Consider the following 27,187-nt stretch of genomic DNA (forward strand, 5'->3'; position numbering starts at 1 on the left):
CTTAGTCAACTTGCGCTTCTGTCTCTTCAACTTCCACAGTCTCTATGGCTCAGTCGGTAGAGCGTTGGTCTCATATCCATACATATGACTCTAGATCATCTAGAGATATCCAAAGGTCGCAAGTTCGAGCCTTGCTAGGGACAGTTTCTTTTTCTTTTGCTACTACAGCTTGCTATCATGATCTTCCGCCAAGCTCAACTCTCTGTTGACATTATTCGGTCGTTGGTTGTTGACTCGCTTACCGTGTAAAATTGTGTGTGAGATAGAGAATAAGGAGAGCTTTTGACCTCAATCAACTACATGGATGGATACTGAACTGATTTAGAGATGATATCCCAGAGTCAATATCACTAGTCCAGGGAGCATCGATCCCTCCTCATCTTTTGCTTTTCTGTCTAGTCTCTTGAGCGTTAAACAGCGAATTGGGTTCCGACTGGCTCTTGCTTTCTTTCCACTCACCACCATTTGCGCGGAGCCATGTTCCTTGGGCCGAGTCGACCAGCGATAAAAATAGCAACCACCCCCCAACCCCGACTTCAACGGACTGAGCCGCCGTCTTACCAGTCCAAACCACGACTCAGAACCTCCAACCCGCTAAACAGCACCACATATTGCACGCAATGCACTGTAACAGACCCAAATCCTACAACGCAGCGACATGTTCTGGTTGCACAACACCATCGTCCAACTTCGAAAGAAACCACCGATATCATCCAAATGCACCCAAGATCAATCGTCCGGATAACTCGGAATGCTGCTAAGCCCTCGGTTACGCAGCGATGGGGCTACAAATGGTTTGATCGATCGCCAAGTCTTGAGAGCTTTCGCCATCCCACACGTGTCATTTAACTGGAGCTTCTTGTACGGCGTATCCGTAGATGCAGCGGGCGCACGCGTCAACTACTGAAAGTGAGTGAGTTTTGACGGGGGGGAGGGGGGAGGACTCAACTCACTCAAAACACCAAAACCGCAAAACACACAAATCATGAGGAAATTCTTCAGGGAAGCAAAGCAAAAGATCGAGGCCGAGATCGCCTCCATCACCGGCGACGATGAACCCCAACAGCAGCAACAGCAGCATTACCCCCCTCAACCACCGCATCAGGGGTTCGAGCGAGCGGTATTTGCTCACTTCATGGTTCGTCACCATCCCCACGGGGACGCGGGAGAGGCCTCCCACCGCAAATGAAAGATGCCAATTCCAGTCACTGACGCACGATTACCCCCCAGCTGAGCAATACGTGTGAATACACCGTCGACGAATACAAAGTCGACATCGGCCTAGCCCAGCAAGCGCACATTGACGCCTTTGTCCTCAACTTTGGCATCCACGAGGAAGCCATCGTCAAGCTCCCCGACATCTTTGCCGCGGCGGAGCAGACGGGCTTTAAGCTGCTCTTATCCTTTGATTATGAAGGCGCAGGAGCATGGCCCAAGGAGCGCGTAATCGAAATCGTCAGCAGAGTGAGTCTTTTCTCTCTCTCATCTCCCAACATCACAGCTTTCATGAAGTTCACCATGCTAACACTCTTGAACAGTTCGGCCCCTCACCAGCCTACTTCAGACGAGGCCATCAACCCATCGTCTCAACGTTCGAAGGCGTCGGTAACGCAGCCGACTGGCATGAGATCAAGGCCGCGACGAACTGCTTCTTCATCCCCTCCTTTTCTTCCATCGGCGCCGACAACGCCCTCAAGACGGGCGTCACCGACGGCCTCTTCAGCTGGGCTGCCTGGCCCCACGGCAACGCGCGCAAGATGGACGAGGGGCTCGACGCATCGTACCGGCACGCCCTCGGCCCCCACCGGCCCTACATGGTCGCCGTATCCCCCTGGTTCTACACTAACCTGCCCACCTGGAACAAGAACTGGGCGTGGAAGGGGGATGATTTGTGGAATGACCGGTGGAATGAGATTCTGGCCATGAGGCCTGAATATGTGCAGATTGTACGTTATCCCACCTGCTCGTGATGAAAAATCATCCATCGATTTCTAACCACAAACATAGCTCACCTGGAACGACTTTGGCGAATCGCACTACATTGGCCCCCTCCACCCAAAACAGTTCGGCGCCTTCGAATACGGCCAGGCCCCCTTCAACTACGTCCTCGACATGCCCCACGACGGTTGGCGCCTCCTCCTCCCCTTCCTCATCGACCTTTACAAATACGGCACGGCCACCGTCCGCCGCGAGGGACTCGTCACCTGGTACCGCCTCCACCCGGGCCACGCAGGCGACGCCGGCGGCACCACGGGCAACACGAGCTCCCACGGCCAGGAGCTCTTCCACCCGTCCGAGATCATGGAGGACAAGATTGTCTTCTCGGCGCTGCTGACGGGTCCCGCGCAGGTCACGGTCAGCGTGGGCGGGGTTGCGGAGGAGGCCGGGTGGGATGATGATGGGGTTCCTCGGGGGGGTGTCGGTGTGTATCATGGGAGTGCGCCGTTTAATGGTCGGACTGGTGAGGTTGTCGTGACTGTGCACCGCGGTGGAGATGTTGCTGCGCAGGTGCAGGGGCGGCCTATTACGACCGAATGCCATCATGGAGGAATGAATAATTGGAACGCGTGGGTTGGCGCTGCCAACTCTCATGTGGAAACATATGCCGTTGCGCATCTGGGGTAGGCTAGCAACCAATGGAGAAACCGTGTAGTCCATCCAGTTGTTGACTTCGGGGCCCATCCGACGTGACGAGTGTAGATGCAAGGGAAACGCTGAGGTGGAGAGAGAGTTGCGATGACAGGCACAGTAAAACACATATTCGTGGTTCAGAGTCTTTTAGGTTTCCACACACACGTGGTGTGCGACCAGGTATTATTCACAAACAGACCCTGAAAAAAGAAGAGCTGCATCTGCTGCGCTGTGTCGCCGTGCAGATGAGGGGGGATCCTACAGATACATATCCAGAACACCATCCCGCCAACCATCCCCCGTCTGTACAAATCGCAAAAAAAGCCAGTGAAAAAGTATGGGAATCTCTAATGCAATCACATCGAGGCACCTCGTGAGAGCCTTTGTCCTGTTTGGGAGCCAAGCAGATGCTCCCCTACACTTGTGCCATCATGAAACCGGGTATTGCCATTCGCCCGTCGTCTTGTTCATGTAACCAAGTTGCTCGGCCGCTGCCGTGAAGTCCTACTCCTCGTGCACGCTGACCATGGTACCGTTACCCTTAGTAGACTTCTTGCCAAGTTTCAGCATGCTAAGCCTCTTTCTGACGCTTCCCCGTTTGACGATGCCAAGACCGTCTACAGGCCGTTCGTCCTTATACTCCCGCTCCTTCTCTGTCAAGTTTGTCCCAGCGTCTGAACTGCGCCGTCCGCCCGAGTCCGTTATCCATTCGCTGGTGGCATCGTTACTGCCCAGGATCCGCGGTACATCGCTGGACGGAGCTCGGAAGAAGCTGCTGCGACGATTTGCATTGCTTGTAATGGTCACATTGTCCTGCGTCTTGCTAAAGCTCCGGCTGCGATGGCTAATAGTATCCTCTGCTTCCGGGGTCGTTTGAGGGTCGCTGTTGGTCTGCTGCAGGACTGGAGATTCCTTCTTACGGCCTCCCAAGAAGCTCAGACGCGTCCCACGCCCTTGGCGGATGGCAACTGGCTGAACCGTCGACACTTCTTCGACAGCCCCTCCGTTCGTCATAGCACCGAGAATGCTCTGTGGTTGAGGTGATACGTGTTCAGTAGATGGCGACGACCGTCGATAAGTCGGCGAAGCATTGGCAGACTCCCGGGATGGCTGCTGAGGAGCGAAAAGGGCAATCTCGGGTGCAAAGGTGCTTTCAAAGTCTAGGGCATGTTAGCTTGCGGCGGCCACACAGGTCATCATGAGCATGACCATGGAACACTTACATCGCTGAAGTTCCTCGTGCCTTTCGTTGAGGATCTCATTCGTACTTCTGGAGAAAGTTGCCAGGCACCGCTTGATCATAATCGCATGGTCCACGAGTGCCATCTTGATCGCGTTGTCTTGAGGTTCAAGCTCAGGTTCAACATCTTCTTCCAGCATATCGGTCTCGTCATCCTCGGGTTCCGCGCGGGACGGCAGTAGTTGGCGATAGCAAGCCACACTATTTTCGGAATCTGGGTTGACCGACACACTTACTGCGTCCACGAGCAGCTGGGCGTTTTCTTCGTCGCCCTCAGTGATCCGCTTCTCAATCGCTGTCATTTCTTGCGTCTTCCTCACAATGCGCTCTAAGCCGGTTTGGCGGGCACTGAGCTTCATCTCTTCGGTGTGCACGATCTCGCTGCGGCGAAGAATTGTCGGGAATGGGTCAGCAGTGGTGAAAACCATTTTCTCCGCGAAGTGATCCTGAACATGGCCAGACGTGCTACGCTTAGACGACACTGAGAAGCTCTGAGGATGGGCGGAAACGAGATAATCGCGGATCACTTGGGCGACCCGAGCGCGCTGAAATACTTGATGTGACAGATCGCGGTGCGGCGTGATGGCGGAAACGACTAGGAACTGGCCTTCGACATCGTCGACATCGCCACCAGTGACAATCTGAGCGGATGGGTACTGCTCTTGCATACGATCCGTAAAGGCAGAGGCACGCTCTGTCGGGGAGCCTTCGTACACAAATTCCTTGTCTCGGAGGCTGGAGGGGAAGCCAAGTCCTTTATAGACGACCTTGAAATACTTGGGCACCAGCTTGTCGCTCTTCGAAATAGTCTCGTAGATTGTGGCAATCGCTCGCTCGGTCCTGGCCAGTTTGGCAAAGTCAAAGACGTTGCTCTCGTACTGAAGCCTGAGTTCCTGGTATGCAGCCAGGGCGCTAGTCCAGGCCTCGCCCTCCTCGAAGTGCTTGATCATGTCGAAGTAGATCCGTTCCTTGCGCTCGAATGAAGTTTGTATAGGGAACTCCGGGTCATCCAAAGGAGAGACCTGCTTTGTAGGGTCCCAGTCGTAAAGGTCGGCGTGCAAACGTAGGGCCAAACCAGCTTCGCAGTGGTTCCTCGCCTCGCCCTGAAGGATGGCCAACTGATGTACGTATCTGATGAATATTTCCTCCTTCTGCATGTCGCGGAGGAATTCCATCAGGCGTAATCTGTTGATGAGGTGGGATGCTTCGCTCGTGTTATCGCTGCTGTGCACGGCAACAAGAAGATCGAGGAACTCGTCTACAGTTGCCATGAGGTCGCGAATACCAGCATAAAGAGGCTCGTCGGGAACGGTCGACAACGGCGCAAATCTCTCCAGGACCTCGTTAACGAACAACTTCTGCAGGATGCTCTCGGTCAGGGGCTTCGTTTTGAAGTAGTGGTCAAGGCAGTCAATCATCTCGGTCTGGATGACGGACAAATCCTCGCTCAGTGTCCATTCGCTGACAATCATCGTCTGCAATACCTCCACAGCCATACGTCGCAAGCCTTCATGGACACTAAGACAAAGCTCGACAATAGGACCGACAAGAGTGGGGACGTATTGAACCTGATAACCGCCCATTTTGGACAAGCCATATCGTGCACGCTCGTCACTACTCGTCTCCCAACCGATAGCCTCCCAAGTTCGCCTGAGTAGTTCAGCGCCGTGTTCTCTCACGTCGCCAGCGATCTTCCAGACAGCTCTCCGCTTCTGCTCAGGGAAGGTCTCCAGAGCCAGAGATGGGCTGCCAACAAGCTTGAGCATTGTCGTGAAGAACATCTTCCAAAGTTCCGTGTTAAAGTTCTCGGCATCGTCGGGGTGGGGGAGGAAGGACTCAAGCAGTATGCTGGACAAGTACTGCAAGGTTCGCATCGTGGATTTGTGGTGAAAGATGTAGACGCTCAACCATTCGTGCGGGAACGCCTCGCCCATCAAGATGCTCATATGTACTCGAAGGGTATTTTCGAGGAGGGCAGTCAAGTCACCTTCAGTGAGCTCCAGCTGCATGCCGCTAGGGGAATTCGAAACTGCCGACAAAATTGCAGAAAGCTCAACCAAGGCTTCGTCAAAGGTAGACTCCTCCGCGATAGGCTTGGATGGAAAGGGGTATGAAGTTGGAAAGAGAAGTGAAAGGCGGCTGCGAGGCTTGCTCGGAATGGCCACGATAGACAGGTATGAATCAATGATCTTTGGCAGATAGTCGGGAATCTCGGCGCCAAGGTTGTCGATCTGACCGGCGAGGATTGAGCAGCAGAGACGGACTTGTTCCTTCCAGGAATCAGTGACGACCTCATTATGACCCCAGTGCGGTGCGATCCACCGGACGGTATTGGCCGTGAGAGCTGACTTTTGTTCCGGGTGTGAAAAGATCTCTAGCTTTGAGTAGTTGATGATGAGCACCAGCTTGTACAGAACCAGCTTGCCCTTAACAAGCGAACATGAGTCGAGGAAATCGATAGCAATATGCAAAATCTCCTCGGTTGTCAGGAGTCCTTTCAGCTCTGGCAACCAGGTGTGAAAGTGTTGAACAGCCAACGTCTGACTACCGACAAGGACAGGAGCGTTGCTGCGCATCATGGAATCAAGAGCCTTGAAGATATTTCTTAATTCTCTTGTAAAGCCAGGGGCGGAGTGCGAAGTCGTGATACCTATTCCGGCTTCCTTGGCCTTTTGCTGGCCTCGAGCATGGGTGATGAACTTGAGGATATGTCGGACGACCTTGAAGGTGGAGCGGAGCTTCCTCGAAGTTTGAGCCTCGGTGGGCTTCTCCAGCAGGCGAGTGAACGATCTCACGAGACAGGCCGTGGCAAACGGGTAGTTGAAGCGGTTCTCTGCATAGTGGTCAACGAGAGGGCCGAGGTTGAAACGTCTGTCGTGCACAATGCCCAGGACTCTAACCAGTGCAGTAAATACAAGGTCTTCGTATTCGTCGTTGCCCGAGTGCTCCACCAGGACTCCGAAGAGGGCATCAAGCACGTCGCTAAGGAGCTTGACAACCTCAATTTCGGGAACGAAAATCAGATGCTTCAGTAGCATCGGAATGTCCTCCTTGGGGCCCTCTTTCCACTTGAGCAAGCCTAGAACGATGCGATCCTGGGAGAATCGTGTACTGCATAGGTATGTGTCGACACGAAGGGTCGCAAGAGGACCGGTCACCTCGGAAGAGTGTTCGTCGTTTCCTCTGGCACTCCACTGCAACGACAGATAGCCCCCCTTGCCAGTCGGGCCAGCTTGGGCCGTTGAGGTAAACTCATCCGTCTTGTATAACAGCAGGGCATGTGCTCCGTCTCGGACAAAAGCCTCTTGGTTCCACAGTGGCATGTGGGCAACCGCGAACGGACCATTCGGCATGTCGGATAGGAACATGACGATGTGCGAAGTGAAGACATCTTCCGGTGGAACGGCGAGTCGGACAGTTTGGCTCCAGTGCTCCCCCCTCTCGATAGCCACAGATTTCCACGTGGTAATTCCCTCCGTGTTGGACGAAGAATAGATGCAGTTCGGGATCTTCTCCCCGCCTGTTCTTCGTACCTCCAGTGTAACCTGTAGATTATTTCCGTGTATACTCCCGGAGAGGGTGGTGGGGTTGCCTGCATATCGTGACAACAGATTTTGCTTAGAGAGCGCAGCAGTATCGAGAGTAAGGTAAATATCCGATCTAGCCTTTGTAGGCGCGCCAGAGAAACCCATCTTGTTTGTTTTGCGAATGCCAGCCAACATGGTTGGCGTCAGTTTGACTAGCGCATCCACATCCGGGTGATTGAAGGATTTGAGGTGCACCTGTACTCGTTCGGTTCGGCGCGACTTTTCGTAATGTCCACTCTTGCTATCCATGAGGTCTCGAATAAGGGTATCCCATTCCTCGTGGAGACCCTGCTTCTCTGTTGGGAGTGTTGGTGATGGCGACCAAATGCTCACGACCTGCTCCACATCTTCATCCTGCTTCATGACTGCATTGAGTTTGAGAACACCAATTCCCACCGTCCGTTCCGCCATGTGGAAGCCTGAGCCGCCATCGAACGAGCCGCGCGGTCTAGAGCCGGCAGTGCTGGGAGGTGCGGCGCTGTCTTGGCTCTCGTCCTGGGTCGGCGGGCGACCCTCGGGCTGCTCTGTTAGGGAATCAAGCTTCGGTGTGGCATTTCCTCTCGAAAAGGCTGAGCGGCCACTCTTGGACCCCCACATTAGACTTCTCCTAGAAGGCTTATTGCCACTCGCAGAGGGTGGTTTTGTGGGATCTTTGGAATATCCTCCACCCTGTGACTTGGCGCCAGAACGAGAATCCGGCTTCCCGCTGGGAATAACTTGTTGACTCGAGCGCACCTTGACGACTAGGTATAGCTCGGTTTCTGCTGATGCAACGTCGCCAATGTCTTGTGCTGAAAGATCGGCGAATATGGTTCGAGTTTGGCCCGATTTCGCCAGACTTCCTATCGTTCCGCCGGGTGGTATATCGATGATGAAGCATTCAGTGAGGGTGGCGGCCTGTCCTCCCACTGGCTTTGCTACAAGATAGACTACCAGGGATGTCTCCTCTGCCGATGCACCGGCGAATCCCTTCACGTCAACGAGCAGGTGGTGCAGAGCCGTTGGCTCTACAGTGGGCACTGGTGGCTCATCCAGAACGCTCATGACGGACTGTAACTTGGTGATATCTACTACCGAGTCATCGCCCGTCAATACCCGTCCACGGTCTGCGGGGTCTCGGACGATAACCTCCCCTCCACACAGCTTATTGACACGCACTAGGTCCCATACTGTTTTTTCGCGCAACTTGTCATATTCGTGTCGTGTGAGGACGTTGTGGAGGAACTGTTGTCGGCTGAGGTTGAGTGTCTGGATCAATTGTGATAGCTTCTCCAGACGAGGGTACTGGCGGGATAAAAGTAGACCGTGGAGGTTGGTCGAATGCCACTCGCGAAGACAGCTGGCGATTTCGTCAATGAGCGGTTCGGCCGCCGATGTTGGGGTTTCATCGCCAATCTTGAGCATCGGCACGGGTGCGGCCGGCCGTGGTGCGTCAGGATCTCGCTTTACGGGGATGGAAAGTCGACCCTGAGTACCATTGGGGAGTTCGCCGAGCGGTTTGCGACCCTTGATCTCGATTCTGGAGCCCTTGGATCCTCGTGAGCTTCCTAGTGATTTGTGACCGTCTTTCAATTTGGGTTTCTCGGTAGCAGTCGGCGTCAATCCGCTCTTGCCCGAGTCGCTACCGAGTTGAATATCACCAGCGGCAGCAGCATCGTCGCTCGTGGCATCGTCCAGCTCCTCCGTGTCGTCAGATTCGCCCAAAACCTCGCGGACCTCGACGCAACTTCGGGGAAAGATGCCACTGAAAACGCGGGCTTCAAGTGTTTGGCCCTTGACGGATGTCAGTCCGGCCAGCAGACTGGGTGGGGCTACCAAGTAGCCACGCAACCAGCTACCATCTGGGGTTTCTTCAATGATGTATAGCTCATCGCCGAGTTCGAGGGGGAGATCGGCCGGGCCCGAGGCGGCGAAAGGATATGTCGCAACGGCGAAGGCAATGCGAGGAAGAGGCTGCCAGGGCATTGAAGGCTCGGTTCGTCGACGACGCGCGCAAAGATGTGGTCGGTATGTGGAAAGGGAGAGGACGATAGATACGTAAACCGATGAACCTGTGTCAGATGTACCTTAGCAAAGGATTCAAGATCGCACGGCCAAGGGCACGGGGGGACGGTGATCGATCGCGAACCTGTGGGACCCTGGCAGGGCTGCTCGTGGTGTTGAGGTGGCCTCGTGGAGACGATCGGCTATCGCTTCATCAGGAACAATTGACACGGGCCGGGTTCGCGTGTTTCTAGTTGAGCAATCCGAAGAAGGTGGTTGCGTGGGGGCAAGCAACGTGGCAGAGGTGAGATAGAGGGCGCAGATCGATCGTTGGGCTCGGGGTCTGGCGTTGGTTGAACTGGGACGAGACGAGCGACGATGTGTTGCTCGCAGTACCGGCGACGACAGTATGTGGCTGCGATCTCGACTTCGGAGTTCGTGTGAAGGCGAATGGGGCAAATGGGTATCCGTATTTTTTTCTCGCAGGGAAATGGGCCGGCCTAGGGGAGAAGAAGAGGGTCGGTCGAGGAGGAGGGGGGTCGGTGGGTAGGTGGTTAGGTGGTTGGACTGGGGATAGGGACGGGGTATCAACAATGAATATGATTGCAGGCAAAAGGCGAAAAGAAAGCGACAGAGTCGTCCAAGGGTCGTATCGTGGTTCGGGGGACCCAGGCCGTGTTCCTGGTTATTCCCTCTGTGATGGTCATGTATCAGATCAGGACGTTAGGACGGCGGATGGCGGGTTCAACGGCTGACTATTGCTGCTTTGGGGAGACAGACAGATGAATTAATCAAGGGAGGAATTGACAGACAGAGGGAAGGGGGAGGGAGGTGAAAAAAAAAAGTCATGAGAGACACCAAACGGTCCTTCACTACACTATGCTGGGCTACGTTTAGATGTGAAGAATTTCTGGCATGGAGTGACTACGAGCAATGAGCATCGAGCATTGGGACGCGCAGCAATGGTGCATTGAGCAGTAAGGTACATACAATATCAGTAAGCCCAGACCAACAGAAAGCAAGAGCCCCTGAAGCACACAGCAGGGGCAGCCAGGAAAGGGAAGGCACGACTCCCATCTGTTGTGTGTACCTCCGTACCGATGTGCCTGAGCCTCGCTGTGAGTGGCTGGTGGAGAGGATTGGGGAGAATTGACTTGGGCTGGGCTGAGGCTGGCCTGCGATCTAATTGGGCAAATAGAGTTGAAGAGCACGAGGTGTGGTGGGTCTGTCAGGGTGCGCACGGATTATTCATCAATCAGAGGGGACCTGGAACGGAGGGCAGGAACGGCCGTGGAATTAGGAAGGAATGCAATGAAATAATCCGAGGCTGCACATATGCACCCGTAAACTCCAAGATACCTACCTGATCAGATAGAATCAAGCACATACATCATGACATTGGTCCGAGTCAACAACGGATAGAAATACATATCAATCTAGAATTAAGACAAGCACGGAAATTTCGATAGGGTACCTGACTTGGGATGTCCTCATTGTCGCGACCCAAGCTAGAGGTACAAAACATGTTTCATTTCATTCAATGACATGAGGTCCCCATGCGACCCCGTCGGAGCCAACCCGCTGCTGCCCGCTGTCCGCAAGAGCAAGTCCCGTCGCGTGTTTGCCTTCGATAGAGCCAAGACCAAAAATCATTAGACAAAGACCAGACCGGAAGAAGAGGATTGCGATCGCTGCGACTGGGGTTCCCATCGAGTCAAGCGGAGGCTCAGCGACTCGATTGAATCTCTTTTTGGATGCAATTGTCATTTAACTTCTATGCAAAGCATTCCATCACAGAGCAGGGTATGTCCCATCCCGTCTCAAACCGGTTCGAGCAGAAAGCGACACCCGAACGCCTGAGAAACTTCCATCGACAGTTAACTCAATCCGCTCAACCTTTTTGCCACATTGCCGCAAGCCTCCATGTCTTGGACCCTGGACCCTATCTAAACCTCAGCTGCGTCGAAAAGAAAACAACAACATGAGCACAGACAAATACCGAGAGACATACCCATGATGGTGGACAGAGACAATTTGCAAAGCCTCATTACCTTATGCCACTCTTCCTAAGGTATCTTACCTGACTATCGAGTAGTCATGATTAAAGTAGCAGTGGTAAGCAAGCAAGTCTATGTAGGCACCGTAACATGTGACTGCTGCAGCCCACAACGCCCGTCCGTTGTCCTGGGCAGCAGCTACTGCTTCATCTCATCACGCTTAGCCGCTAATCAACGCCGAGAAAACAAGGCCGTTGCCTCTCTTTCTCTTCTTCTTTTCCATTTCTTTCACACTTGCAGTAGCTGGCGGGTTTTCCAGGCACCGGCCGAGCGTTTGTTGTGGACTTGTGGCCGCCCGTCGATTCGGTCGTGGCTTGCAATGCAATGCCTTTCATTGTCTCTTGCCCCGTTTGGGAAGATGCCAGTACACGACCCGAGGTTAGTGGCGCAGAAAGGTACAAAGGTCACGGAAGTATCTCTCTGCTTTCTCAAAACTATCAAACAGGTGGATCCGCTCAATTATCAAAAAAGCTTGTGGTTGGTCGCGTCTGTGCCATTTGCTGATCCGGGCGTCGACTGGTGGCAGCACTAAACCTGAAAAAGTCTGGGCCTCAGCTTCTTCTGACGATACGTACCGCATCTGAAGTCCCCGGGGCCCCTCCTTCCCGCGACCGACTTCTCCCACAGCAGCTCTTTCATCTTGGGAATTCTGGCTTCGACCTTGTCGGCCCTCCTGCCTCCGGCCACAGGTTGGTTCCTGCATTTCATGCCGTCTGCGAACTGCAGGTGCCCTGGCCACACCCGCGCCTCACTTTGTCATCAGATGAACACCACGCATCTCTCAAGGTTCCTTATGTAATTAATCAAGTGCCTCATGCATCGCGAATGGGATTTCCCTCTTCATTCGACAAACTTCAACTTCAGCCTCTTTGTCTTCATCAAACTGGGCTGCCATCACCCCGTCGTTCTCATGCCCCCACGCCTTGGCCCCCAAGTGTCATTTCGCACGCGCCAGCGCAAAGTGTTTGCGTCTCCATTGACCACTCATCTTGAGACACCGACATCTTCGAGAGTTCCATCCACAAATCCTACCCAACGACTGACCATCGTGTCACGCTCGGGCCTCTTGAATACACAAAGCACACAAGTTGCGATTGATTGCACTCCAGAGGCGCACGGAGTACAATCTGTTTGTGCCGTGTCGAGACTCAATCATCTCTTTTGCTATGAGGAAAGAGTATATTCCCAGTCTTGTTCTTCAGCATTACTGATGCCCGAAATATAGGTGCCGTCTTTCTCTCTCTCCGGACACTTTGCTGCTCGATGGTGCCGCATCGTCTTCGAATTTGTGTCAACTCCTTATTCGACGGATATGCTTACCAAGTCCACACGTTCCGTAGTAATCGATACTAGACTTCATATCAACGTCCTGACAAGATCCAGATGCGTTCAAAGTGCAGGTATCCCGGTGACATACGATACTGTCACGCTATTGATGAGACGGACAATAGCCACGGCGTCTGCCGCCGATAGCCCCGGATGTGGCTGAAAAGCTGGAGCGTTCAGACCTCCCGCCCGGAGCGCCGAAATGAGACATATGCCGGACCCACTCTACCATCACCGATCGGGACCAAGACCAGACACTCTACTCCGTTCTCGACGATGCTATCCATCATCTGTGGCGGCTCTCGGACACTGCTCTCCCAACTAAGACATGCAGGCATTGTCCACAGGGAGGCTAAACCAATAAACTTCATCGTTATCAGGATGGGCCGTTTTCTATCAGCATAAGATCATGGGACGGCATTTCCGATCACCTGGCGAACCCAAGCGCGGTCGACATCAGTTGATGCCTCTGGAGTCGAGCCGAGAGCGGCTCGAGCCGAACACGTGGCGCTGACTATACCGGGAACTTGAGTCTTGACATGATGGTTCCGAGGCAATCTTCCTCAGCGGATCGACACGGGGGTGCTGCACTATCGAACGCTCCATCGGTTCGAACTCGCCCAGGAACGGCATGGCAAAGCTGCCTCCAAGCATCGGTTTTCAAATGTCTCAAGAGGTTTCCTTGCAGTGCTGTCGCAAGCCATATAGTGTCTTGATCGCGCATTTAGTCATCCACTGCCAACTGGTATGCTCAACTCTTCTCATCCACTTTCTTGCAGCTGATGGGCTTGTCCCCTTGCGCATTGTGAAGTCATTGACTACGACATTGAGTTGAAAGGGCAAAGGGTTGGCGAGCAAAATACTTGTTTAAACTGAGTACCACTCTGACTCCAAAATGATCAAACTAGAGACCGTTCTAAGTTCTCGCCGGTGCAACAACTTCGGAGCTGTCTCGCAGCCTGGGTCGATCATCCTGGGCTGAGATGTGTATTTCTAAACGGCTTGCCAAGGGCAGAGATCCGGTTGTGCATATCAAGCCAGACATTATCCGGACAGTCTGCACCGCCGCGGTGCCGCTGCGGTGCTGACCAATTCAAGGTCTATATCGACAAGCCCGGAACAACCTGAGTTGGCACCGATCATCTTTTCCAGAGTCCATGCGATGGTCTTGAGATGGTCTTGTCAACGTACATACCAACTACAACGTCAGACTGCAGCTACAAGGATTACTTCCGGTGAGCAGTTGTTAATGAGAGACTTCCAGACTGCGTTTCCTTTACCTCTGAACGTGCTGAGATCTACACGGGCTCCGTCACGACCTTCACATTTACCCTCGGGAGGTTTTGACGGTGCTGACGATTATGTCTGGTTCGGCCAGCCTAAGGCCGCTGCCACTGCCGCTGGGACAAAAAGCTTTTTCACTCTAGGCTGCAGTGCCCATACTCGCCAGTGGAGTGTTGTCTTCTTGAGCACCAAACATGCACTATGGAGTCGTGGAGCTCGCAACGGTCTGAAAGTCTGGTATGTCGACCGACGAGTCGACGATGGAGATTCCCCTGGCCAACTATGATAGGCCATCGTGCGAGGAGTAGGGTCTTCTCCCGTGGTACAAGGAGTCCGCATCGATTACGTCGCATGCGCCTCTTTCGATACCCACGGCATGTGAGGGACTGCTAGATCAGCAAAGTGAAAACATCAAGATTCCTTTGGAGCAAAGTCCTCGGTACAGGGATAAGAAGAGGCAGCCTAGATATGGATAATCGCCTGCAAGCCGTTTGTCCTTACGAGATTCGCCAACTTCTTAAGAGCGATGATGAAGTACCAATTGGCTATCATGCCATGGGTTATGAGAACTTCGTACTTACACCTGTCACTGCATGCTCGACCTGCCTCGCTGTTGTTACTTAGCGGCACAAATCAAACACCAGGATTTCAATCGTTTCGATTGTTCCCGCTAGCAGTATTGTTCACTGGTATGACGCGGCGCTGGATCAACTGCAGCATGTGCAGTCCCTCCTTGTTGCTTCAGCGCAAGTTCACCAGTGGAGCGCCAGAGAAGTCGTCCCGGATGTCGACCTGCCGCTCTCCTCAGATGATACATGTCCTGAGTCCTCGGCCGGGCGGAGTCGGCATGGAAATATTTTGATGCAACTCGGCGCCGAGGGACGGAGGTTTTAGTTGCCGACGCCGGGCCAACGTGTGTTGAGGGTTGAATAATCCGGAGCGGGCGGAACGGAGCGGGCGAGCTTCCCAATCTCCTAGAATTCCTGAAAAGGAATAGCTAGATGGGAAGTGCCCGCAAGAGCCGGCCGGGATTGGGTATTTCACCGACGGTCCAACAGCTCAACCGTCAAACGCAAAGCTGAGACGCTGGTCCTTCCGTAGCCGCCCAGTGGATGTTGCGAACTATGGCCTTCGGTAGCATCCGGAGGCGATCTGCAGGGCTGAACGAGTATCCGTACGGGATAGAAGAAATACGCGGGATGGCCGGGTTCATCGCATAAACGCGGAAATGACAAGGCATCGTTGACGTGCCTAACCCGGACTGGGTGAGGTCGCCGAACGACCTTGGCTGATGTTTGCACTGAGGCTTAGGGTAAGTCGAATAACGTTTCGCTCTGTGAGGCTAAACACTATTATTGGCGTCGACTGCTCAGATGTCATTGAAAACCCCCGGCTGGAGATATCTGCCTTAGTTCAAAGAAGCTTTGCTAGGCGACAAAGCCAGCGAGGCACTACGACCTTATCAACCATGACAAAGTTTTTTTTTCCCTTTCCCTTGTCAGTCTCGTCAGGAAATCGCCGAGAGAAGGATGGCCCGACGACGGGGTCGGCGAGGGCAGATTTTGATGATGTACGCCAAGACATTTTGTCGAGCTCGCGTTGAAGGGCGGGTGCGCCGGCCCCTCCCATCATCAATGAAGCCACCCGCCTGCAGAAGCATGCCACCGACCATTGAAATTAAAGTCGGTTTGTCGAGAATTTCCATCTTTGATCTAGGGCACACTGAGTATGGCGGCGGCATCTCTTGGACGCCGACACCCCGTTGTGAGTGTGGGAAGCGTGGGGGAAAGACGACTGAGATTCGGCCAACAGTTTTCAGTCTTACCCATCCACCGCCTTTGTGTACAGCTGAGTTCGTACATCTGTGATCTGCCTGCCACCCAGCTAAGCTCGACCGACGGTGGTGGATGGCAACGTATTCCTTATCTAAGGTGCGGAGACGGACGAAAAGACATACGCAACCTGCAAATTCAGTCATAGTGGAGGTCGCGTGTTTGTCAAACGAGACCGGTAATGAGTGCCTCCCAAGAATAGGAAAACCCAACAAGGCCCTGAAGGGGGAGGGGGGTTCATCAGCCATGGGAGCGGAGCGGAATTCCAGCGGCGGCAAGTAGGAAAGAGCCAATTTCCATGACAAGGGATCTCTAGTCGACAAATTTTGCGACTTTTGCGCTGGGTTTTTGTCTTTCTTTTCCCGCCCTTACCTGTAGACGAGTGAGCAAGATGCTTGCAGGCGGTGGGGCTGTGAACGAACCCGGTCTCCAGAACTCCATGAGGACAAGACGGTTCTGTCGGATGTCGCGGATGCAGGCTGCTCCACTATGTTGCCCGGTACCCTGTCTGATTGGTCGGCTGTCAGCTTACGGTGTCGTGTGCCTCGTCGCATGCCTCCGTCATCTTCGATCCCTCCCCGACGCCCACCTTCCCTCTAGCGGACGCGCGCCTGATTGATAACAGAGCCGCGTTTCCTAAGCGGACGTCGGAGCACTTGTTCCCCCTGACGGAAGTTGAGGGCGAAGCAACGGCACGAAGCCGCAGCGAACCCAGAGACAGAAGCTGGAGTGCACGGAGGAGGAAACAAGGGAGAAGGGAACGGACCTAGGCTTCGAAGCATGAAGGAACAATTGAAGCGCAGGAAGAAAGAGACTTTGTTTCGCGGTTGGACGTTGCTTGACAGAACAAACTACCTACGTCAGGTAGCCAAGCTCAGAGCATGCAGAGCTAAGAGCAATCAACCGCACGGCAACGGCGAGCTGCCAACAACTTGGAGGGCAGCACGCGACATTTCGTCTGCTGTCTTCTCTCACTCTGCTCCCTCCTCAGATCCTCGCTCTTGTCTCATCCCAAGCTGTTGGCCACCAACACACCCACTCTGGAGGTCTGAATGACGGTTCTTTGGGTGCGGATTCCCGGGTGTGCCCACCCACCAACCAAGCAGAAGCTCTCACCTCACACAGGGCGAAAGACGACAGACGCACACAAGAGGAAGATGTAACCCTTGGCGCTCGCGGCACTTGGCGGGCGATTCGTCCACGTCAGGGATCCCAGCCCGCCCGCCCCAACAGCCCACAACCCGCTATTGGCTACAGATCGGAATTCCGTGTCGTGGACAGGGTCACGGGCAGCAGAGCCTTTTCCCACCATCCACTTTCCACTTGGGGCCTTTGCGAGAGGGGACCAGGGTAGGCTCGATTTCGACATGCGGTGCGCGGCTTGAGCTTGAGTTCCTCACTTTCCTCCTCCCCAGCACCTCGGAGCCATGCGGAGCCCGCTGATGTGGACTGTGGCGGGTGGTGGGAGTGCGAACTTTGCGAGGTGGACGAGCCACCGAGCGAGCCTGCGAGGAGGATGCGCATGTGCTGGATTCGTTACCTTACCTTTACGCAAATGCAAAGGCCACCAACCCGGTAACTTTGTATACGGTCGGTCAAGGTCCAGCTTGGTGGGTTGTGCCGAGCCTGGGCTTTCTGCTGAAAGTGTGCCGAAAGTCCATGTTCTATTACGGTATTATTAACAGATCCATCTGATCCATGCTGCGTTATGAACGTCGCTACCTCGAGCTCCCCCGTTTGTTGTTGATTACCTCTTGACCTTCCCGCTCGACAAGTTACCTTCTTCTTAATCTTGACTACCTACTACTTCTCTGATCAGTATCCTTACACTACTCTCACCTTGATCTCCATCAAGAAATCCCCGGTAGCTCAGGAGACATTCAAACTCGCCCCCTTTGACACGGACAGTCTTAGACTCACATCCCCGACCTTCAGGTCGCTCTCTCATTGGACCTTGGCCCAGCACACACCGGTGGACTGAGTCTGCCAGATCCATCCCACCCGCACGCATCCAGCCTTCCGGACCTGTGGCCCCTTCCGAACCTCCCGCGCCCTCAAATACCACGCGGCAGCAGTCACACTGGAGTAGCCAAGTTCTCCAGTCTCCTCATACCTCTCTCACTATCTCCATCGTCGGCTGTTTATTCCGTCATCAGTCAGTCACAACAAGGGAAGAAAAGAAAGAAAGAAAAGAATAAAATATGGGTATCGGTGCCGTGGCAGAGCCCTTGGTGGTCATCACCCTTTTGTTTGGAGGAACGTGGTTCAACCGCAACATTGGTGACACCAACGCCTACGATAACCTAGGATGGAAGGGAGCCGGCCTCGACGATGCCGAGCACAAGCGATCTGACGAGCGCCGTTCCGGCAACTCGACCCCGGACTCTGAAGAGTCTCTCCTCTCCCTCGGCGCCTGGAGCTCATCATCAACGTTGACACCGCAAGAAGAACCGCCGCGACGCTCTCGCAGGATCAAGTTCTTTGGATACCAACGCATCGTCTCGTCACCAAACACCAGAGTATATAAGGACAGACTCCTCAGCCGAGTCCTCCGCAAGTTCCCCTTCTTGGTCGAGGCATGGTACTGGGCTCTGATTTACTGGGTAAGTGACAAACTTCTATAGCTGTCTCTCCGGCAATTCTTACCAGGTTCTCTGTTCCTCCCTCTAACACGGTCGAAATGTAGGTATACCAAGTCGGCCGCGCCTTCACCGCGCTCACCCTCAACGAGGGAACCGTCGACGTGGCGCGCAAGCATGCGCTCCAGCTCATCCACCTGGAGCAGCGCCTCCACGTCTTCATCGAGGTGCCGGTCCAGCAGTACTTTCTACAGCTGCCCACCGTGATGCACTGGATCAATCGCATCTACTCCTTCATCCACATCCCGGGCACCATCCTCTTCCTCGTGATCCTCTACTTCATCACCACCACCCGCAAGCGCCGCGCTGTCTCCGCGAAGCTCGGCGGCACCGAGAACATTCGCTGGAACTCTGCCGGTCCCGCCCTGTACGAAGCCCGCCGTCGCACCATGGCCACCTGCAACCTGCTCGCCTTTGTCGTCTTCACTCTCTGGCCCTGCATGCCTCCTCGTCTCTTGAGCGATCCCAACTACAACGGCCCCGATGCCGGCGAGTCCAAGAGCTTTGGCTTCGTGGATACCGTGCACAGCGCTACCGGCGAGAGCAGTGTTTGGACGACGAACAAGTTTTGCAACCAGTATGGTGAGTTTTTATGCCCTTCAAATCACATTCCGCACCCCCTACAATGCTACGGACACTAACAAGCGATAACAACAGCTGCGATGCCCTCCTTGCACTTCGGCTACTCCCTCCTCATCGGCCTTACCGTCGCGACCCTGCCCCTCCCCTCGATCCGCTCGCGCCCCTGGAAGCGCTTCGCCATCGTCGCCGTCGGCATGGCCTACCCGGCCCTGATCTTGACCGCCATCGTCGCGACAGCAAACCACTTTGTCCTCGACGCCGTCGCGGGTGCCATCGTTTGCGGTCTGGCCTGGAACTGCAACGGCGTCCTGCTGAACCTGCTCGTTGTCGAGGATTACTTCCTCCGCATGCTGCGCATCCACAAGCCCGTCAACTGGACCGATCCCGAAGCGACTGTTGATACCAACGAGTGGAAGCCCAGCACGGTTCTTGATGAGATGTAAAAAGCGCCCCTACGAAACGATAAGAAATTTAATGCTCTCTCTTTCTCTGGTTGCAAACGGCGCATTTATACTTTTGTCGGGAGGAGGGATGGACCAAGAATTCTATGGCAATGGCCCATGGCTTTGGATTACATTCCTCATGCGTTATATTTTGCATTGAGAGAAGGGAAAAGAGATTTTCGGTGGTCGCCGGAGGCATTGTATGCGAATAGGTGCAAGTCTCGCATGATGTGGCGAGCATTTTGGGTTCAAGGTGGCGGAGTTCCGTGGGTTCTTTTCTTATTTTCTGTTAACACACAACAATGCGAACCGTCCTTGTTGAGACGACGTGGATTTCTTCAGCTTGGATGAGATTAAGCTATGGTTTGAGATTTGAACTTGAGGGCAAGCATAAGCTCATAATGGCATTGTTCGAAGGAATATGATACCAGCTGTCTACATTTGATCATTATGATTCGGTTATCTCCATGTGAAGATATCCTGTCGGCCTTGTCTATGTGGCGGGGTTAATGTGCTTCAGATTGCCGAGGTCTTTGCCGCCTTGCTAAGCCGGCAATAGAATGCATTTTAGACGTTTGTCTGCGTTTGCTCGGGCTCTTGGGAATTTTTCAATGTGTCTGTCGCTTTGACAGGCTGGTTCGCACGGATACCACGACCGAGCGAACGTTTTAAGACGCTTCTGGCTTCCGGGGGCGGTAAGAACCTTAATTTTTTACATTTTGATGTCATGCCGGTTGTATTTAAACATGTGGCTAGGTTCGAAGTTTCACTTATCCGTGTGGATGGTTGTGTTGTGTCTTGTCTTCCCGTTTGGACTTCAGATGATGTTCTCTCGTCGAACATGCTTCAACGAAGCTGGTGAGGGAGGCAACTCCCTGCCTTTGGAGAGCGAGGTAAGAGAGAGCAAGTTGGTTGTAGGAATAAGCATGTAGTAATAGTTAGTAACCGAGAAAGCCTAAATTCCAGAAAAGCTCGGACTGTGAAGCGGTCGGTGGATTTGGATCGACTCTGGGGGGAGTAGAGAGAGGTCTGGGTGTTGAAATAAGATTCTGGGGGGCATGCAAGGTCAGCATTTTGCAGTCTTTACGTCAGTGTGTCCCAGAGGTAAGGAAGCGACAAGGCAATTATGACAGCGGAAAACGACATTCGATTGGGCGTTCCGTTCCTCCCCAACCGTGCCAGCCTAGCTTTGGCGTTTTCTGGGCGGGAAAGTTGGGCGGCCCCCCCCTTGAGATGAGCACATGGCGGTGCCGAAGATCCGAGTGTGCGGCGATGGGCGGGGCGGATCGGGACGGGGGACCCCACTACCGCCCCGAATCGTTCATGTGTACGGAGTGGGTGTTGGATGGGGCCCACCTTGATGCCGCTGGCCGCGGGGGCCGTTCCCGCCGAGAGGAATCACGGTGTTCGCTTCCCCCGCCACGTCTCCCCTTTGCTTCCTTGTCTCTTTCTTTTCGCGGCACGGGGGATTGTTTGGTCTGCAGCCGTTAGCTCCGTTGCTAGACGACATCCCCGGGCCCGTGATCGGATTCGGATCTTATCACATGATGCCGGTCCCTCCCCTTAATCAAACGGCCCTGACCGTTGGTGACATTTGGAGGCTTGGCGAGCGAGCCGATGCTGGCATTTCGAGGACAGATGCCCCGAAGATTGTTATTGACCGGGGCAAGACGCGATCAACTAGAAACCTGACGGTGCTAGGCCTTGTCTCCCCACGCTTCCCGACCGGGCAAACTGGGGGAGCTTCAATGGGGGGACCATCATTGCTCAAAGCAGCCCGTTGCAACGTCGTTATATTTTTCCGCCTTGGCGATGCATGATGCAGTGCATCATCGAGCTCCCCTCCTCGTTTCCCTCCCCGCCAATTCTACCGACAGGTTTCCTGAATTTCCTCCATTGAAAGGTGTTCCTGAGTTTTCGCAGGGTCTTTCTTGTCCAACTAGAGAGCTCAATTGAGGGTTTTCGAGGCGCAGTTGCTTGCATGTGCCATGCGCTGCGGATAGCTATCGGCGCACCGGAAATTGGGGAAGGATTAGAGTCGTCATGAAGTTCTCCAGAATTTGTCCATGGCGCGGTTGTAAGTTACGGGCTGGGGTCGAGGATGGTCGATGGTACGGTGTTGCGAAGAGGTATATAGACAGGCAAACCCGTAGCTGTCAACTAACACATCCGAGTCCCCCACCCAGTGTTCATCCCGTACATTGGAGACTCACCCTTAGAATTCCGGGCTTCGTTCCTACTCTCTTCATCCTTCCCATCCTCCGGCACCAACGATGCGCACCTCAGCTTCCCTCCTCGTTCTCGCGGGCACCCTCGCCCTAGCTCAGGCCCCATCCCGGCCGTACTCAACCTGGCTCGCCTCCTCTTTCGTCGCCCGCAAAGCCCCTATCGACGCAGGCTACGGCCCAGCCGTCCTCTACGAAGGCATCGCCCGCGTCGCCGCCGCCGCCTCCAACGCAACCCTCCTCCGTGCCGCCGAGACCGCCGTATCCTCCCTCGTCTCGGATGCGGGCGTCCTGGACGGCTGGGACCCGGAGTGGTACTCCCTCGACGACATTCGCATCGGCAACAACCTGCTCTGGTTCTACCAACGCAACACCACCGCAGGGGCCAAGTACAAGATCGCGGCGGACGGGCTGCGGCAGCAGCTGAACCGGTGGCCGCGGACGCCCAGCGGTGGGTTCTGGCACCGCGCGCCGATTTATGAGGACCAGATGTGGCTGGATGGGATTTACATGGCCGACTCTTTTTACGCGACATATGTCTCGCTGTTTGAGAAGGGGAATACCACGGCATGGGGGGAGATTGCGCTTCAGTTTGATCTCATTGAGGAGCATACCCGGAACCACACAACCAACTTGCTCGTGCACGGGTACGACGAGGCAAAGGACGCCGTCTGGGCGGACCCTGTGACGGGGGCGAGCCCGTTGGTGTGGAATCGTGCCGTCGGGTGGTACTTCATGGCGCTTGTTGATACTCTGCAGGTGTATCCTAAGAACCTGCCGGGTTATGCGAGGCTGCTGAAGTATTTTGTCACACTGGCGGACGGTCTGGCGAGAAGCCAGGATGCGTCGGGAGGGTGGTGGCTCATCATGAATGAGGGATACCAGACGCGCAAGGGGAACTACCTCGAGTCGAGCGCTGCGGCTATGTTTGCCTACGGTCTGCTGCGCGGTGTTCGGGATGGGTTCCTCGAGGCCAAGTATAAGGACGTCGGACTCAAGGCGTACAGCGCGTTGACGAGGGACTTTATTCGGGATGACAGGAATGGACTTATTAGCTTCACGGGGACCGTGCAAGTTGGCAGTTTGAACTCGAACGCGAGTTTCGAGGTGAGTTGTCACTCCCCGAGATGCCTTGAGAGAGTTGCTTTGCTAATGGGAGTTTCTAGTACTACACCAGCATCCCCATTGTCGAGAATGACCACCGTGGCAGCGGGTCTTTTATGTTTGCCGCGATTGAAGCTGAGCTGGCGAAGTAGACATGGAAATTCGGAACTAAGAGACTATCTATTCATAGAACCACGCCTTAGAACAGAAATGAAGCTTCCGTATCTGACGTTGCAGCTCAAATCTAGCTTCGTGGCAGAAGTTTCATTCGGTATTATTCAAGATCTGACTCAAAAGAAAAAGAACAAAAACCTTGTGCAGCGGAAGGCCACTTTCACTATGTAACGGTATCCAAGGGGCTTCTCTCTCTGAGCTTCTGCCCATACCGATACAGCAGGAGCGGGATTGGAGCCATAGCCAAACTCACAAAACCAAGCACCGAATTGCCCCATCCTAAGCCAAGGTTTTGATACAGAGTAGGCCCAACCAGAGGAAGAAATCCACCGATAAGACAGCGAGCCGACGTAACGCAAGCATATGAAGAGGACGCATAAGGCCCAGAGGCGTCAATCAAGTAAGCCGAAGAAGATGCGTTGATCCCGACTTGGGCAAAGCCAAACGGCGCCAAACTGATCAAAGGAATGATCCAATGCGTCCTCGCGTACGTCGACCAGCCATACCAGAAAAACGTGACGGGGATGAACAGGGCTGGAATAAAGGCGGTTACCAGTCTCATTTCCGGCTGGTACAGACCACCATTCTTCTTTGCGAGTCGTACGGCAATGAGGTCTGATGTTTTGGCGAAGAGAAGGAGACCGACTAAACTCCCGAAACCGAGGCCTAGGTAGGCCAGTCCGGCTGTCTCAAGGGACCAGCCATAGACTTCTTGAAAGAATGAGGATGTGGACGTGAGGAGGATGTACAGAAGAGCTGAGATGAAGCCCGTCATGATGCAAAATACCGGCACGAGGGGAGAGCGGAACAACATCTTCCAGGGGCGGCGGAGTGCTTTTCCCAATGTCTGAGGATTCTTCTTGGACGAAGTCCCAACCTGATTGTCATGAAGGCTCAGCAAGTCCGTCCTCCCCGTCTCCTTTCTGATCCTCAACGTCTTCTGACGCAGAATGACATGTGCATTCGTCTCTGGCGTAAACAAGTTCATGAGGACCGTCACGAGGGCTGAGGCAATAAGGAGTATCCAAAAGATCCAGCGCCAGCCTGCGCGTTGGGTAATAATGCCTCCGAACAAGGGCCCGAGTACGGGCCCGAATAGAGACCCGGTCGTGATGATTGCGTTTGGAACACCGCGCTCATGGACGTCGTAGAGGTCTGCTAGCATCCCTCCCGCGATGGAGAAGCAGGCTGATGCTCCGAAGCCTGAGATGGTGCGGAACGCGAGGAGACATCCAATGTTGGGTGACAGAGCGCTGCCGACGTGGGTGAGGGTGTAGAAGATGTTGGCGTAGTAGAATACAGGACGTCGACCCCAGAATTCGCTCAGTGGTGAAAGAAGAAGAGGTCCAACCTTGAGGGGCTGATGAGCATGCGTGCAAACAATTATGGGTGGGCTGCGGAATAAATGGAGGCGCTTTGACTCACGAGGTAGCCAAAGACGTATATAGTTGTGACCATGGAAGATACTGTGAATGAATCATTGTGAAACTCAGAGTCAATGCTCGAAGCAGCTGGTGCGATGATTGAGGATGTTAAGAAACTATCAAAACCACGGTGTCAGCTATTTGTTTAGGTGTTCCTTCAACTAAGTGGACTCCCGAACCTTAGTACTATCATGAAACTGAGTAAGGCTAGAATGGTCGATTTTTTTGATGCCGGGAAATTTCTACCTTATGTTAACATCAATGAACACAGATTCTTGAATGCTTTTGCAAGTCGTTGATGTGGTTCTCACCTCGGATTCTTGGTGTCGTACTGGTCGTCCCATGCTACGACTCCCCTGTCGAGGTCAGACACAGGATCGGACCCGGCAAGATCATTGAGCGAATTGACATCAACAACACCCATTGTATAGACCGGATGTAAATTAGACCTAGATAGATGGTACGACAGGCTCAAAAAATTGATATGTTTCCAATTTGTAGGATCCCTCTGAAATACCTTACTTTATTCACACTTAGACTAGGTTCACCCGATCGGCCGATCGGCCAAAATGGAGCACGCGGGGAAACCTCGGGAGGCGAGCGGCCGGGCCTCGAACACTATCATCATTGTTCCAGTCAGTATGACTCTAGCTCTTTATTCAAAATCAAACTTATCGAATACATCTCACTTCTCACCATTTTCGGAGCTTTCCGCGATGGGCGACCAAAGACGGCAAGGACTCCGAGACCGTCCTTCCTGCAAGCCCTGCCGAGACCGCAAAGTCCGCTGCAACCGGAGGCTCCCTTGCTCGCAGTGCACCCGTTTAGAGCTCTCGTGTGTTTTCGAGGCCAGAACGAGGAGAGCACCTGTCAATGCACGATCGGTCAAATCTTCTTCGCCTTCCGACTCGAATGAAGCGCCGTCTTGTGAAGGCACTGCAGATCGTCAAGCTACTGGCGGACCATCATCTCATCTTCCAACGGGGCAGACGATACAGCCAACGAACCAAGACGTTCTTGATAGACTTGCCCGAGTTGAAGGGCTATTGTCCTATCTTGTTTCCACTCTTCGCAATGGAGCCCCAGTGAGAGACTGGGGTGAGCAGAGTCAACATGCGACGGACCCCGTTCCGGTCCCGCCAGTCCTGCCATCACAAGAAGTACTCGTCGGAGATGGAGAGAGAGGAAATTTTGTAGATGACTCGGTCTTCGTTGGGTTGTTCCTCGGGGTGATATTTGGAGCAAATTCTAGTCCGAAAACCACATGCTGATATTTCCTAGGACCCGCCTAGACAGCGGCCCATCGCCGGCACCAAGACAAGAGATCCTGTGACCAACGCAACGACTCACCATATATCTCCCCATTATGGCATAGCAGCCACCGACGTCTTTGGATCAGATCCGGAGATCATCTCAATAGCTCCTCACATTCTTACCAGGCTATGGATCATCTACCTACAAAACGTTGATCCATTGATGAAGATACTCCACGTACCCACGATCCAACCAGTTATGCTCGGCGTGGCAGCCAAACCTCAAGGAGCGGACAACATGACACTGGCTCTTCTTTATGCTGCTACCTTTGCGGCAACAACCAGTATGTCCGGCACCGAGGTCGCAACGCAGCTAGGTGTAGAAAGGCTGATTCTTCTGCGCCACTTCATGCGGGAGATAGACGGCGCATTCACGAGAGCTCAATTTCTACTCTATCCTAACGTTCAGGGGTTGAAAGCTCTGGCAATATACTTGGTATGACAATATTATTCCACTAACGCTCGGTAACAAGGCTGATCACACAGACAGACGGCGTTGAGGACCTTTGACACCGGTCGAACCATCTGGACACTCACCGGCCTCGCCATCAGAATAGCAGAATCCCTCGGCGTGCACGAAGACGGCTCCCGTCTCGGCTTAGGTCCCTTTGAAACGGAAATGCGGTGTCGTCTCTGGTGGCATCTCACCGCCCTCGACGCCACAGCGCCCGAAAGCCACGGGTTCAATAACACAATGGCCGATCGCGGCAAAATCTTCCGCTTACCGCTGAATGTGAACGATACCGAATTATGGCCCCAAATGGAAAAGGTTCCTACCGGAAGAGACGAATGGACCGAGACGACCTTCTCCATCATGAACCTGGACCTCTGCCGCAACTTACGCCATGCTGTCTCCGCTGTTGGCGCGGCGGACGAGCAGACGAGGGAGGCCAAGATCCAGCAGACGGAGTCGTCCATGGCCCACCGCTGGCTCCGGTTTGCACCAAAGAATAATGACGTATGCCGTGCCGCGGAGTCTTTGCTTCGGATATCTGTAGCCAAAGCGCGATTCATCTTGATGCTTCAGGCTTGGCTCTCGGCGCCGATGGAGCACGAGTGCAGGTATCGATACCTGCCCCATTCACTCTTTACCACTGCCATCGAATTGCTCGAGCAAGGGTATCTACTACAGTCGGGGAAACTGTTCCCTGGCTTCGCCTGGTTCTATCAGCAGCATCCGCAATTATACGCCCTGTTCCTCACGCTCCGCACGCTCGTCGATTCACCTGAGCGAGGGGAGGCGGAACGCGCTTGGTTTGCTGTGGATAACTACATTACCTGTCTCGCCGACTTTGAAGAAGCGAATGAGCGAAGGGGAAAGAAGAGCTGCGTGTGGGCTGCCA

At 54.0% G+C, this 27,187-nt stretch overlaps 8 protein-coding genes and 1 non-coding gene across 9 annotated transcripts; 7 read left to right on the top strand and 2 right to left on the bottom strand.

Moving 5' to 3' along the window:
- The first annotated feature begins 38 nt into the window (after positions 1 to 38).
- BDP55DRAFT_t266 lies at positions 39 to 143 on the top strand. Its single transcript has one exon. It is a non-coding gene; the product is annotated as a tRNA-Met (tRNA).
- A 454-nt stretch (positions 144 to 597) lies between these two features.
- BDP55DRAFT_286570 (family 71 glycosyl hydrolase) lies at positions 598 to 2,891 on the top strand. The gene is made up of 4 exons (XM_060566519.1): positions 598 to 1,138; positions 1,231 to 1,464; positions 1,539 to 1,946; positions 2,008 to 2,891. Exons 1-4 carry the CDS (start codon positions 986 to 988, stop codon positions 2,623 to 2,625), a joined length of 1,413 nt encoding a protein of 470 aa, XP_060425730.1. The 5' UTR covers positions 598 to 985; the 3' UTR covers positions 2,626 to 2,891.
- A 244-nt stretch (positions 2,892 to 3,135) lies between these two features.
- BDP55DRAFT_732028 (SH3 domain-containing protein) lies at positions 3,136 to 9,423 on the bottom strand (the record flags this gene model as incomplete). Its single annotated transcript, XM_060579892.1, has 2 exons — positions 3,136 to 3,791; positions 3,855 to 9,423. The coding sequence occupies 2 exons, from the start codon at positions 9,421 to 9,423 to the stop codon at positions 3,136 to 3,138; spliced, it is 6,225 nt and encodes a 2,074-aa protein (XP_060425731.1).
- A 2,745-nt stretch (positions 9,424 to 12,168) lies between these two features.
- On the top strand, positions 12,169 to 13,088 carry BDP55DRAFT_286745 (uncharacterized protein). Its single transcript, XM_060566520.1, has 2 exons — positions 12,169 to 12,723; positions 12,839 to 13,088. The coding sequence occupies exon 1, from the start codon at positions 12,313 to 12,315 to the stop codon at positions 12,721 to 12,723; it is 411 nt and encodes a 136-aa protein (XP_060425732.1). The 5' UTR covers positions 12,169 to 12,312; the 3' UTR covers positions 12,839 to 13,088.
- A 5,053-nt stretch (positions 13,089 to 18,141) lies between these two features.
- Positions 18,142 to 19,604, top strand: BDP55DRAFT_732029 (uncharacterized protein; the record flags this gene model as incomplete). The annotated part of the gene is made up of 3 exons (XM_060579893.1): positions 18,142 to 18,543; positions 18,627 to 19,161; positions 19,237 to 19,604. 3 exons carry the CDS (start codon positions 18,142 to 18,144, stop codon positions 19,602 to 19,604), a joined length of 1,305 nt encoding a protein of 434 aa, XP_060425733.1.
- A 2,273-nt stretch (positions 19,605 to 21,877) lies between these two features.
- BDP55DRAFT_559765 (glycosyl hydrolase-like protein family 88) lies at positions 21,878 to 23,085 on the top strand (the record flags this gene model as incomplete). The annotated part of the gene is made up of 2 exons (XM_060569927.1): positions 21,878 to 22,936; positions 22,996 to 23,085. The coding sequence occupies 2 exons, from the start codon at positions 21,878 to 21,880 to the stop codon at positions 23,083 to 23,085; spliced, it is 1,149 nt and encodes a 382-aa protein (XP_060425734.1).
- A 185-nt stretch (positions 23,086 to 23,270) lies between these two features.
- Positions 23,271 to 24,955, bottom strand: BDP55DRAFT_559859 (MFS multidrug transporter; the record flags this gene model as incomplete). The annotated part of the gene is made up of 4 exons (XM_060569941.1): positions 23,271 to 24,458; positions 24,533 to 24,647; positions 24,711 to 24,773; positions 24,843 to 24,955. 4 exons carry the CDS (start codon positions 24,953 to 24,955, stop codon positions 23,271 to 23,273), a joined length of 1,479 nt encoding a protein of 492 aa, XP_060425735.1.
- Positions 24,956 to 25,203: 248 nt separating this feature from the next.
- Positions 25,204 to 25,904, top strand: BDP55DRAFT_286777 (uncharacterized protein). Its single transcript, XM_060566521.1, has one exon. It carries the CDS (start codon positions 25,248 to 25,250, stop codon positions 25,800 to 25,802), a length of 555 nt encoding a protein of 184 aa, XP_060425736.1. The 5' UTR covers positions 25,204 to 25,247; the 3' UTR covers positions 25,803 to 25,904.
- Positions 25,905 to 25,971: 67 nt separating this feature from the next.
- BDP55DRAFT_535783 (uncharacterized protein) lies at positions 25,972 to 27,111 on the top strand (the record flags this gene model as incomplete). Its single annotated transcript, XM_060567881.1, has 2 exons — positions 25,972 to 26,280; positions 26,335 to 27,111. Coding segments are annotated over 2 exons (1,086 nt in total), but the record flags the coding sequence as incomplete, so codon positions are not given.
- Positions 27,112 to 27,187: the final 76 nt, after the last annotated feature.

The sequence above is a fragment of the Colletotrichum godetiae genome (genome assembly GCF_030913485.1).
Source record: "Colletotrichum godetiae strain CBS 193.32 chromosome Unknown BDP55scaffold_44, whole genome shotgun sequence".
In the NCBI taxonomy this organism is placed as follows: domain Eukaryota; kingdom Fungi; phylum Ascomycota; class Sordariomycetes; order Glomerellales; family Glomerellaceae; genus Colletotrichum; species Colletotrichum godetiae.